Below are 12515 nucleotides of genomic sequence, written 5' to 3'. Positions count from 1 at the left end.
ACCTGGAACTCAACAAGCTTACACATTTTACTACTACTACCCATACTACAGCTGCAACTTACATGGACTTCAGTTTTCCATATTATTTATTGTTCACCTGTGATTTACCATTATTTATTACAAAGTATTAACTCACCATGTACTTACTCTGTTTAGCATACCTAGACTCAGAATTTTTACTTTACATAGAAAAATAGACAACCCTTTTATTTAAATTAAAAATTTTGTTTGTTAGTGTTTCTTTAAATGCATCACCTTTTTTTCGCCTAGGCGTTCAAGAATGAATGGGAGCGCAGAGCCTCCTGGGATACTTATGCCATGCATCCTGGAAGGCTCTTGGCTGCTCTTTCTGAGCATGCCTAAGCAGAAGGAGCCCTTTCATCAATAGGGAGAAAAATTGCTGATCTTACGCATGAACAGTGAGATCAGCAAGTTTTTGCCCAATCTAAGTCCCTCGATCTTGCACCTGCGCAGTGCGATATAGAGTGACATAGGAAGAAGAACCTGGAAGAAGAGAGAAGATGTTGGCGCCTGGCACTCCCTTTCTGCCAGGCCAAAGACAAATACCGGGACAACGGAACCCGTTGGAAGAAACCTCCCGATGACTGATCTGTGGGATTGACTATAAGTGTAATTTTTTTTTGTTTTGTGTTTACTTCCACCAACTCCTTGTCTCTCTGCTCCTTGACTCTCCTGATTTCTCTGTCCTTATTTCTGCACCACCTTTTTTCTCTACTGCTATTTGCTGGTGACATCTCACCCAACCCTGGTCCCCCCACAACCTCTCTCTTCCCTACACTTTCAGCAAGATACTCCCTCATTCTAATCTCATTCCTATTCACCTAACTCAAAAAATCTTACTCCCTCTCTCTGGCAACATACTAACCTCAATCCACATCCTTATACTCTCTAAATCTATGAACTTTCTGGCTCTCACTGAAACTTTCCTCCTCAGACTCTGCCCCTGCACTCTCTTATGTGGGCCTGCACTTCACACATACCCCCAGATCTGGAAACAGAGTAGGGAGTGGTGTGGGTCTCATCCCCCCCCCCCCCCCCCCCCGCAACTGTACATAGAGTCCTTCCTACCCCGCCTCCTGATTTTCATCTCATTTAAAGTGCATTCCATCCATCTTTTCCACCCTACCCCCTATTGTTGCTGTTGTCTACCCCCTCCAAGCACAGTTTAACAATTTGTGGACAACTTTGCCTCTTGGCTCTCATATACTCTTTCCCATGACGTGCCTACCCTCATCCTCAATGACTTTACTGTTGCGATGGATGACCCCCAACCATCCTAACTCCATTAATTCCTCCTTTCAACTTACACAAAACATAAAGGGCCCCACACACATCACCGGACAAACTTTGGATCTGGTATTTTCTGCAACCTCACCCACCTTGACAACTAGCCATTTCCCTTTTCTGACCACAACCTCCTCACCTTAAACCTATCTTTTTCTTTTCCCCCTTTGCAAAATCCCAAACCTGGTCAATGGCAGAGAAATTTTTGTGACATTGACCACAACCTACCCACGTCCCTAACCCCCACTATTTCTAAAATCCAGTCTCCAGATAAAGCTGCCACTCAGTCCAGCCACGTTCTTTCTCTGGCTCTGGATAAAGTTGCCCCTGCCACCTTCCACTACCCCCGTCCTGCTAACCCCCGACCCTGGCACAACAATCACACCAAACATCTAGATGTTTGTGCAGCTGAGCGCAAGTGGAGGAAATCTGGCCTAAACGCTGACTTCATGGACTACAAAGCCAAGCTGCCAAGCTACAACACAGACATGATGTCTCTGCTCACCGGGCCACTCCAACCCTACCCACCCCTTTCCATCTGTAAACAATCACTAACCTTCCACAGCCCTGGTACTCTAGTTGAAGTCACCTTGCACTAACTGAACCTCTCTCTTTCTACTGGTATCTACTCCTCCATTTTCAAACATGCCATTATTCTCCCCATCCTAAAGAAACCCTCACTAGACCCCTCCCTACTTTCTAGCTACCGTCCTATCTCCCTTCTTCCATATTTTTAAAAACTTTTTGAGTGCCTTGATTAAAAAAAGACTCACCAACTACCTGAACACCAACTTCCTTCTTGACTCTCTCTTCAGTCTGGCTTTCTAGTTGCCCATTCCACTGAAACAGCCCTTACTAAATTGGTCAATGAGCTCATCAGAGCAAAGTCTTAAAGTAACTTTTCCCCCCTCCTCCTCCAGTCCTCTGCTTTTGACACTGTTCATCATTCCCTTCTAATCCAAGGGATGCACTACATTGGTATCAGTGACACTGTTCTCTCTTGGTTTGCTTCCTATCTGTCTGACTGCTCCTTTCAAGTTTCTTTCAATGATAAACCCTCCTCTCCTACTCTCCTCCCTGTTGGTGTTCCCAAAGGGTCAGTCTGTGGACCGGTTCTCTTATCTCTGTGCAATTCCTCTCTTGGTAGTCGCATATCCTCCTTTGGTTTACAGTACCATCTGTATGCTGATGACACTCAAATCTATCTGTTCACCCCTGACCTGTCTCCCTCAGTCCTGGATAAGGTCTCTTGTTGCCTGTCAGCCATCTCATCATGGATGTCTGACCGATTCCTGATATTCAACCTGGATAAAACAGAACGCATCTCCCCCCACATTCCAAATCTCCCCAATATATTTCTAACCATCAACAACACTTTAATTCGTCCCTCCCCTCAGGCACGTTGTCTTGGTGTCACCTTCGATACTGCCCTCTCATTTACCCCTCATATTCAGAACATTTCCAGGTCCTGTCAAATCCGCCCCTACCTGTCTCCAGAGACCACCAATCTCCTTGTACATGATCTTTATCATATCTCATCTGGACTACTGTAACCTCCTCCTCTGTGGTATTCCACTAACCCGACTCTCTCCTCTACAATCTATTATGAATGCTGCAGCCAGACTCATCCATCCTTCCCACCGCTCCTCTTCTTCCGCATCTCTTCGTAGTTCTTCTCATTGGCTTCCATTTCACCCTAGAATCAAATTCAAGCTCCTGTGCTTTGCCTTCAAATCCCTCCACAGTTCTTGTCCCACTTATCTTTTTGACCTGGTAAAACAATATCTCCCCTAGCCGATCTCTTTGCTCCTCCAATGACTTACTACTGACTTCCTCATTCATAACCCCATCACATGCACGGCTCCAAGACTTTTCTAGAGCTTCCATGAATCTCTGGGATGGTCTTCATCATCCTATTCGGCTTGCTTCTATGTTTTGCTCATTTAAAAGAGCACACTTCAAGCATGTGAAAAGGGGCATTTTTTCCACTAAGGGGATTTAGATCCTGAAAACAAGGAAATAGAGCAGTGTTCCTGCTGTTAGCAATGTGAAATGCAGTTTATCCAGCTTATCACAAGGACTAATCTAGCTGGAGAAACACATTAGGTTCCGAGACTTATGAATTTTCCTATTGTGCTCCCATGTACTATTATTCATAGCCATATCTTAAGACTATTGAAATATTACTGTATTACAGTAACTACTAAATGTATAGTTTTGAGACCAAATCATATGTCTTTTGCAGTTTTTCATAATGGTTCCACTTTTATGTTGCATACCAGACTGCAGCTGTTCTAAGACATAGAAAGAATGACAATTTCAAGTAAGTTTTCAAGTCACCTTCAAAGGACACCTCCTGTAAAGCTAGTGTTAGACCAAGAAACAACATTATCAATAAAATATCACAGAGAAATAATGCATTTGCTATCTCAATTTTACCTGTTGCCTGAATCCGGCCTTGAAAGGCAGAGGGGACCGAAGTAACCTATAACAAGAAGTCATCGTTCGAGCAGACATGTTGAAGAATCTAATACCACAGCTTGACAAATACCTTTCTACGCATGTGCACAACAGTTGCTATGCGGGGGACACAGCGCGCATGCGTATGTGCCTCTGTTCTAATGATTTGTACAGCTTACTTCCCGCCTCAGAAAGGAAGTTAAGTAGACGTCATATTTAAAATTGGCACACAACATGTAAATCTCGATCTAATCCAACATCATTCACATTATTCAGGAAAGGATGGAATATAGTTCAAGTTTATGTGACATTTTAGTTTGAACGCTACAAAAGGGAGTTCAAATACATTTTTTTTTTGTAAATGTTTTAGGATGTTGCCAATATCAAACATGGCAGCAGTTGTTAGGCGTCAGTCTAATGACGTTTTTCTTTTCAAGCTGAGGTGGCCAAGCTTGACTCCGCCCCTTTTCTTCGTCGACTTTTAGCTGCAGAGGCTGTGTGTAAACTGAGATCATGGCTGGAGTGTATGGTTTGTTGGCGGTTTTGCTGTTATTTTCGGCTAATTGTAAGGGTAAGTATAGCTTTTTTAAATGGTGCAATAATTTTGTTATTAATTTTACTGACGCTTCCGCTGATTCAATTTATTGTAATTCACATCATGTGGCCTGAAACTATGAATGACATTTTGGAAGAATATTAGCATCTTTTTAAATTACTGCAGCTGATAGAACTGTACTTGTTTTCCGCATATTGAATAATTCTGGCTAGTATAAAAAAAATGTTCATGCAGTGAGTAATATGCAGAGATGGCCGAGCGGTTTGCTGCGCTGTGTAGAAGTGTAATATGCAATGCTGGGGTGGGTTCGATCCCAGCTTCAGCCAGTTGTGATTTCAATGTATTAAGCATGGCAATGGATTTACGGTGGGGTTTAGCTCAGTGATCCCACTGTAGTGTACTCCATGCAAGAGAAATTATCAGCTCCGAACCATTGGAAGGTCGTTCTGTATACGCCTGACCACTGAAGTGAGCTTAACACAAATTTTGGTAACTTTACCTGTGATTTTTTTTTTTTTTTTTTTTGCTGCAACTGCAGGATGGTTGACAAGTTGCAGTAGCGAGTTGCAATTCTAAATGACACTGCAACACGCTGGTGCTTGTTACAAGCATGTCTGTACATGGAACCTTGCTTTGCCACCTCAAATAATAAATATGAAGCCCATTGTAAGCCACCCAAGCTTTTTTCTAATTTGTATACCATTAGAAATTTGTATAAATCAACCACTCTGGGCACTTGCCAGTGTGGCTCAGCATACAATATTAGCATGTGCCAAGATGAATGACCTCCTGTGCATGTGTGGAGTTTATGCATACCTCCAAAGCTCCCAAACTCAGCACGAAAGTGGAAGGGGTGGCAGGAAAGGGACTTGTGGATGTTGCATTACTCTTGGCCAAGTGAGTATAATTAACTTTAAAAAACAAAAATAAGCATTTAACCATAAACAAACATTTAACCCTTGCAGTGAAAGGAGTCCACACTTCAAGGGAAGTTTTGTGCTTTTCCTGGAATATATTTTTTATACAGCTAGTATATTTAACAGCATTTTATTTTTTAGCTACCCTTCACAATCTGTTTTATAGCAGTACTCTGACTGGCAGAATTCGTACCTTACTGGTGAGGTCTGTCTTCTCAGGATTGCTAAACATTTTTGAAATTAAGGGGACTGGTACTGAGCAGTGGAGAGCCATTCAGGGACACGAGCTGCAGAAAAAGTGCAATCTATTATTGCATTCTTTGTTAGGGACCTATATTATTCTTCTAGAAACTTAATACTAAATATAATCAACTTTATTCCATTGGAAACTTGTATGTTAGTGCTAAAATGTGTTTTCCAGTCTCAAACAGTAAAAGCCCAGAAGGAAGTGTAGGTATATTGTACCTTGTCTATAGCTGTCTCATCCTAGATATGGGCTATACTCCATTTATAGCTACCAAATTAAATTTGATATCCTGTGGTATTGGTGTAAGAATTATTTTAATGAATAATTGTCTTCTAACATACTTTACATAACAGTTCATTTTATTTTTATTTTCAGCTGAAACATGCTCAGAACCTTCTATTGTTCCATCCTACTATACAACCTCTGATGCAGTCATCTCATCTGAAGTGGTTTTCATTGTGGAGATTTCTCTGACATGCTCCAACGGGGCACAGGTAGGTTTATTTTACATAAAGATTAATCACGCTGCAAATTACCTTTCCTGATCATTTCCTCCATTAAAACAAGTGTAACGGTCATCCCTGGGTGTTCATTGATCTGCCAGTATGGATCACCGAACAATGACCAGGGACAGCTGTATTCATGCTAGATTTTAGCCTGAGATGATAACAATCGTTCATCCCGGATGACAATCACCTAACTAGTGTATGTAGCCTAAATGTAAAAGTTATGTAGCTAAATCTGCCTGCTAATGTGTCATATTGGGAAGGAATGTGAAGGCTAAAGAGGCTCAACAGAATAGGCATTTTTTTTCACATCAGTTTTAGCTTTTTATCAAACAATTTCTCTAGTTACTTATTTTTTTTTTAATTATACATAGGTGCTCAAAGCCTTGCTATTGCTTGCACTATTTATTTTTGTGGCTAAAAAGCAGTGATACATATAATGAGGAGTTATGCAAAGTATGATAATTTTGGAGACTAGGCAGCATACAATGACGGAAGAAATCTTACTATCTGTTTAAATGTCCTGTTCACTTGCAGTTTTAAGCTCTCCTTCTTTGCTCTGAAGTTAAAACAATTGACTAGTTTTTAAATTAAATGTATGATGAAAAACCACACACTTGCATATGTTTACACATAACTTGCTGACAACATTTCTATTACACAATGCATGAACTTTTCTAAAACTGAAAAAGGGGCCCCACAAATTATGCAAGCATTGCTACAGCTAGTTTGTCCCTGTATAATAGGATACCATATTAGGGGTTTCTGGACGACATAGGAAGAACCAGCTGTTAACGTAACAGCTCAATAGAACAGTTCAGACAGATGGGGTTCCTCTGTTGTTGTAGCAGGCAAAGGTGGGAGTCAGATGCTCAGAGCCAAAGAGCTTCATGGACACAGGAAGACACTATAGAATGTTTCCCAATGTACCTGATAATGTTATCATTTATAAGAAACATTGGAAATGTTTAATGCTGTATAATGACTGTCATGCTTCCTTCCTAGAATGTTGCACTTTATGCAGATGTAAATGGAAAGCAGTTCCCAGTTACCAGAGGCCAAGATATTGGCAAATATCAGGTAAGGGAAAAATTGGATTACCTCTCAGCCTATTACATGGTAATTCAGATAATTAAAACATGAAATTAGTAAACTTGTCACAAGATCTCCTACTTTTTGGTCAAAATATACTTAGACACATGCATTACACATTTCTAAGCAGATATGCTGAAAGTGAGCTGTGTTTTACCCACCAGTAACAATTAGAATAGCTACAGTCAACCCTAAATGTAAGCAGAAACATTTAGGGATGATTGACAGGGACAGACACTCTTGTGGCTTTGGTCACAACTATTCCATATTGTACCAAAAAGTGGAAGGAAATTTCCTCAAAGTGAGCAGAATTCATATCTCACATTATATACATTCACATTTTTGTTTGAGTTTTCAGCAGTTTTACATTTCTTTAGTGTAAAAGCCCTGATAAGGTATATACTGCCCTTTGGTCATTCTGACCATTTGGAAGTGATCAAAATTAGGTGCTAAAAATCTATTTAGCCTTCCCCAGAAAAAACCTTTCTTACCAAGGACCCCATTTAAAGGGAATTGGTAAACAATCTAAGGTGTCTTCAGATTGTTTTCCCCCAGGTTTTTCAGCAGGTAGGTAAAAACAAGAGGGTTGGTAGTAACACAATAACATGTTTGTTGTATCCTATTAGGTATCATGGAGCCTAGAACACAAGAATGCTCACTCTGGTGTCTATGAAGTAAAATTCTTCGATGAAGAGTCCTACAGTCTGTTAAGAAAGGTCAGTGGCTGAGACATTTCCTGACCCTCTTTATAGTAAAACAAATGTGTTAATGTGACTTATGTATCCTGTAATGTGCAGGCCCAGAGGAACAATGAGGACATCTCCACCATCCAGCCTCTCTTTTCAGTTAATGTTGATCACAGGGTAAGCTATATTTTCTTCCTTTCTTGGTGAAATCTATCAGTGTGGTGCACAAAGTAAAGGGTACATTTAACTGTGTAGATCTTTAGGAGAAATGGTTTATTACTTTTTTTTTCATTTTTTCATTTATAGTTTTAGAGAAAAGTAGTTGATTTGTAATTCTAAGAAGACACCTTCATTTGCCTCTGTTTTGCAGAAATTCACATATGATTATTTCAGTTGCCAAAGATTTGTAATTTTGTACAGTCACACAGAAAAATGTTCAGGGTTTTCAGATTAAGATATCTGGCCAAATCGACAGTACAGTTTCCGACATTACTTTTCCACTTTTTACCCTGCTCATTGGACTGTGAATTTGTATTATCAACATGTCACCATTTGAATTATCGCATATCAAGTGTGCAAGTAACTTACCTAAAGCTTGCGTACACACTTCCAATGGTTCTTGCCCTATAGTTGGCTCAGGGCCAATATAGGACGAGAATCTGAAGTGTGTACAGCGTGCGTTGTTCGTCGTCCGAACGACAGTCCTGGTGGATCCACAGATGATGAACGACGAATAATTGTAAAGGGGGAGAGCGTGCAGCAGGGTGCCGCTCCGTCGCTCTCCCCCTCCCCTCTGTATAGAGCAGAACGGTGCTGTATGTACAGCATCGTTCATGCATTGTGGAGGGCTTAGTCGTTAGAAAGGATTGTGAAAGATCCTTTCCAACAACTATAATTGCAAGTGTGTATGAGGCTTTGGACTCCCTACTGCTAATCGAGATGATAGCTAAGTGATCTTTATGACCTAATAGAGGTGTTTGTATTGTTCTATCCACTGTTCTAAAGAAGTACTGTGACTTAATTGTATGTTTGTGTGGAGTGAAGTTTTTTGTCTTTACAAGTCTGTCTCTGATCCTGTCTCTGATTCTTTAAAATCTATTGTAATTGGCCGCCCTGGATTTTAAATGTAGGTGTTTGCAAAAACACACAAAACTGTAGCATACAGTTTTGTTAATTAAGATGCAGCTTCACCTGCATCTAATTTTCTTTAATAAATGTCCCCATTAGTAGATGGTAAGACTGTGAAGTGGACCAGTTCTTGACTCGGGTCATCAATACGCCACTCCTACATTGATGTTTTTATGTTCATAAGCACTACAGGGCATCTGGAGGGGGGGCCTTCAGGCAAACTTTTCCCTAGAATATATATTTACAACTCTCATACAGGGAGGGATTGTTGTCCAAAAGTCCTGTTTTGATTCTTTCTTTCTTAGTACACACAACCACACCTGGTCACCAATTTTTGCTCTCAACCAACCAGATTGGTATTTGGAATCAATGGGATTGTTTTTATTACATAGTATTTATATAGACAACATATTATGCAGCGCTTTACAAAGTCCATAATCATGTAACTGTCCCTCAAAGGGCTCACAATTTAATGTCCATACCATAGTCATATGTCTTTACCACAGTCCTAGGTCAGTTTTAGGGGGAAGCTATTTAACCTAACTGCATATTTTTGGAATGCGGGAGGAACCTGACACATGGGAAAACCTGCAAACTCTATGCAGATAGTGTCCTGGCTGAGATTCGAACCTGGGACCAGGTTCTAACCTCTGGGCAACCATGCTGCCATGCAATGGGATGCCTTAAAACACTGTATGAAATTCAATCCTTTTGATCATTTTACACAGATATTAGTAGTAGCCCAATGTTGATTGTGTTTTTTTTTTTTTTTTTTTATATAGGGTGCCTGGAATGGTCCATGGGTATCTACAGAGGTGCTTGCTGCACTTATTGGCATTTTAGTTTACTACACAGCATACACTGCAAAGAGCCAAATCCAGGCATGAAAGAAGATTTAGGACTTAATGTGTCTTGTTCTGACGTTAAAAAAAATTATCGTTTTTTTGTTAATGCCAAATAAAATTTTTCAATACAAATCTGCTGTTTTTTTTTTTTTTTATTATTTCTTTATGGTGTATTAAACATTATTAAGGCATAGCCATCATTACAGACCTTAAACATCCAGGCTGCTAAAATATAGATTGGCAACACATTGTGGGGGCTCATCCAGGATCTAGCAAACTTTTGGGATATAACAAAACAGGTATAGAATCCTGCTAAACAGTGCCTTACAATTCTAACTGGTCATTCACTGCCCAATGCTTTCTAGATATAGAGGAATGATAACAATTTATTTGATCAGTCTGCTGTGTCAGGGGCTCCCACTTACTTGACCTTGGGCCAGATTGTTTAGAAACCAATTAAGGCAATGTTTATGCACTTGAATCCTTATTCCCCCACCCCAGGTATCTAATAGGGATGAACCCATCAGTCTAGGTATTGTCATTCACAAGAACACATATCCCTTCTACTTTGCCATTGCACTATATGGAACACATGCATATGTTTGCTACCTGCCCACCTTAAGGGATTCTTAGCCACCTACGACTAGCGTCACCTGATCTACAGGTTTTTATCCTGTTATTCAAGTGCCCAGGTTCAATGAGAACTTTGTGGGGTTCTCTCCTCTCTGAGCTTCTTCTGCTATTACTTGAAACTAAGCACAAAGGGAAAAACTGGCTAGCAAACCGTTGACTGTGAAAAGACCATTCACATGTTTTCTTTCCTGTTACCTTTTGTCGAAAAGCTTAGTGTTACCTTCTGAGCTGTCTCCAACTTTAAGTTTTTGAACAGATTAAGTTTTCCCCTCAGTTTTAAAGAGGGGCTCATGTCCCAGTTTTCTTAAATGATTGCAGAGGTTGCAGAACCGCACAATACTTTCCCGGTTTGTTTAAACCAGATTTGCAAGCTCTTTGAACATACCCAACCAGAAGGAATTAGGTGTCCAATCTGATCAAGGCTGTGCAGATAATGCTTAAATTAGCAGTAGCAACAGGTTAATCCTCCTATATCAGTCTTTTTGAGTGTGCATTTAAAATTCAATATATTTACCTGTAAAATCATCCCTAGTATAGGCAGACACAACTACTGAGACAACTGTTGGATAATGCCATCTGCCCCACTTAGAGCTGTAACTTGCCATTCTTCATTGTCATCAGCTGCTACATAAAAAACATGTAGCAATGTGAAGAGTGAGGCAGAGGTAGTCAGCCAACACAAAGCATAATTACACACTACTAGAAGGGTGAATTGCTATGAGAAGCAATAAGGCCAGCCCTATTGTGCTAAAGTAACTGACTGATAGTCAAGCATTTAAATTACCTGTATTGTTTTAAGTGCAATTTCACATCTTGCAAGGTGTACCTTTTGGACTAATTAGTAAATGTTGTTTACATTTAATTTACTAATTAGCTCTGGGTTTTTTGGGCCTCTAGTTCCACCTTTCTGTGCTGTGCAGCTGTGGGAATCATCCTGTCATTGTGGGATAACTTGTAAAAAAATAAAAGTTAGTTAAACAAATCACACACATTCAATAAATTACTTTAACATTTATTTTTTTTTTTAACACAATTTTGTACACACGAATTTACGCTGTCGAATCCCGTGTTTTTCGGGTTGGGTCTATCCAAATTTGAACAGCCATATTCGAGTCTAATATAAGGACAACCCGAATTCGAACACCAACATTAGTCTTAGTACAAACACTTCCTGTTGTAAAATACCAGAGCCATGTTCCTGCTTCACAATTGCATTCCTGCATATTCATCCTATCACACAGGTTCCAATGCATATAGGCTGCCGGTTCAAAGACTTTACATGGACTGCATAAAGCCATTCTTTTAACAAAGACCAGCCTAGTCCAAGCAGGTAGGTGGAACACACCATACCAGCCTTTTTTGTAATGAACATTTTTTTTCCAAGCTCAGCAAGCTAACATGGTCTCTACCTCAATCCAGAATAAATTTGGTCCTTCTCTGCCAGCCATAGGTCTCCTTTTACCACACCATCTCTTTTTGTAGTGTTTCACAGAAGACCATAGATCATTTTTACAGCTGGTGCAGCTTGTAAACTTGCTGTTGCAACAGTTTCAGTCTCTGAAGCCCTTGACGTTCGGGCAGATTCAGCAGACTCACCGTGTTCAGTGAACCTGAGATATTGACTGAGGTTAAACACTTTGTCACAGATTCCCCACAGGATCAGGGGATCGGTGCCCTTTTTAGTGTCACCCACCTTGCACCCCCCTGCTGCCTGCACCAACTCCTGGTCTAGGTCATGTCACTGTCAGCTGCTTACCTTAGCGAACTAGCGTGTTCCGCAGACGCACTCCACCTGCTGGTGATGTGAACACCACCTTTCCTCTGTATCCAGCACCCCCTCTAGTGGTGGGGTAGGATGCCTGTAGGTCACATGGCCTCCATCTATAACATGACCTTCCCTATTAAAGGAAATTACTGGCAACGGGAAGTTGCATGAACAAGGAGTTCCTTTTGGCTCTTCCCAGGTGCTTCTATCTATTGTCACCGCCCCGACCTCTGGCTTGTCTGACCACACTCCTGTCTCTTGTTCCGTCACCCGCACTTTAATCCTGTCTGTCAGCAGTCACCAGTCTCTGTGTGCATGGGGGCTGCAACCTAGCAACAGCCTGCAGTATAGCATTCCCATCTCTAAAAGGCTCTG

At 40.7% G+C, this 12515-nt stretch overlaps 2 protein-coding genes across 3 annotated transcripts in view; one reads left to right on the top strand and one right to left on the bottom strand.

The window, feature by feature from the left end:
• The window catches only part of IDH3G (isocitrate dehydrogenase (NAD(+)) 3 non-catalytic subunit gamma), a 43211-nt gene extending 39310 nt beyond the window's left edge, over positions 1 to 3901 (bottom strand). For both annotated transcript variants that reach the window (XM_072430168.1, XM_072430171.1), the window contains exon 1: positions 3745 to 3901. In XM_072430168.1, coding sequence (XP_072286269.1) covers positions 3745 to 3822 — 78 coding nt within the window. In that variant the 5' untranslated portion in view covers positions 3823 to 3901. The remainder of the gene's footprint in view (positions 1 to 3744) is intronic.
• Positions 3902 to 4178: 277 nt separating this feature from the next.
• SSR4 (signal sequence receptor subunit 4) lies at positions 4179 to 9874 on the top strand. Its single transcript, XM_072430172.1, has 6 exons — positions 4179 to 4336; positions 5861 to 5979; positions 6997 to 7071; positions 7710 to 7799; positions 7881 to 7946; positions 9680 to 9874. The coding sequence occupies exons 1-6, from the start codon at positions 4279 to 4281 to the stop codon at positions 9782 to 9784; spliced, it is 513 nt and encodes a 170-aa protein (XP_072286273.1). The 5' UTR covers positions 4179 to 4278; the 3' UTR covers positions 9785 to 9874.
• The last annotated feature ends 2641 nt before the right edge of the window (positions 9875 to 12515 follow it).

This window comes from Pyxicephalus adspersus, chromosome Z (genome assembly GCF_032062135.1).
Source record: "Pyxicephalus adspersus chromosome Z, UCB_Pads_2.0, whole genome shotgun sequence".
Lineage (NCBI taxonomy): Eukaryota > Metazoa > Chordata > Amphibia > Anura > Pyxicephalidae > Pyxicephalus > Pyxicephalus adspersus.
This window is presented reverse-complemented; position numbering and strand designations above follow the sequence as displayed.

Bases quoted from the DNA above. Each gene is read 5' to 3' on its own strand.
- SSR4 (XM_072430172.1), top strand. From the start codon at position 4,279: ATGGCTGGAGTGTATGGTTTGTTGGCGGTTTTGCTGTTATTTTCGGCT. The intron at 5,980-6,996 runs GTAGGTTTATTT...CTTCCTTCCTAG, and splicing joins CATGCTCCAACGGGGCACAG to AATGTTGCACTTTATGCAGA. The intron at 7,800-7,880 runs GTCAGTGGCTGA...TGTAATGTGCAG, and splicing joins CCTACAGTCTGTTAAGAAAG to GCCCAGAGGAACAATGAGGA.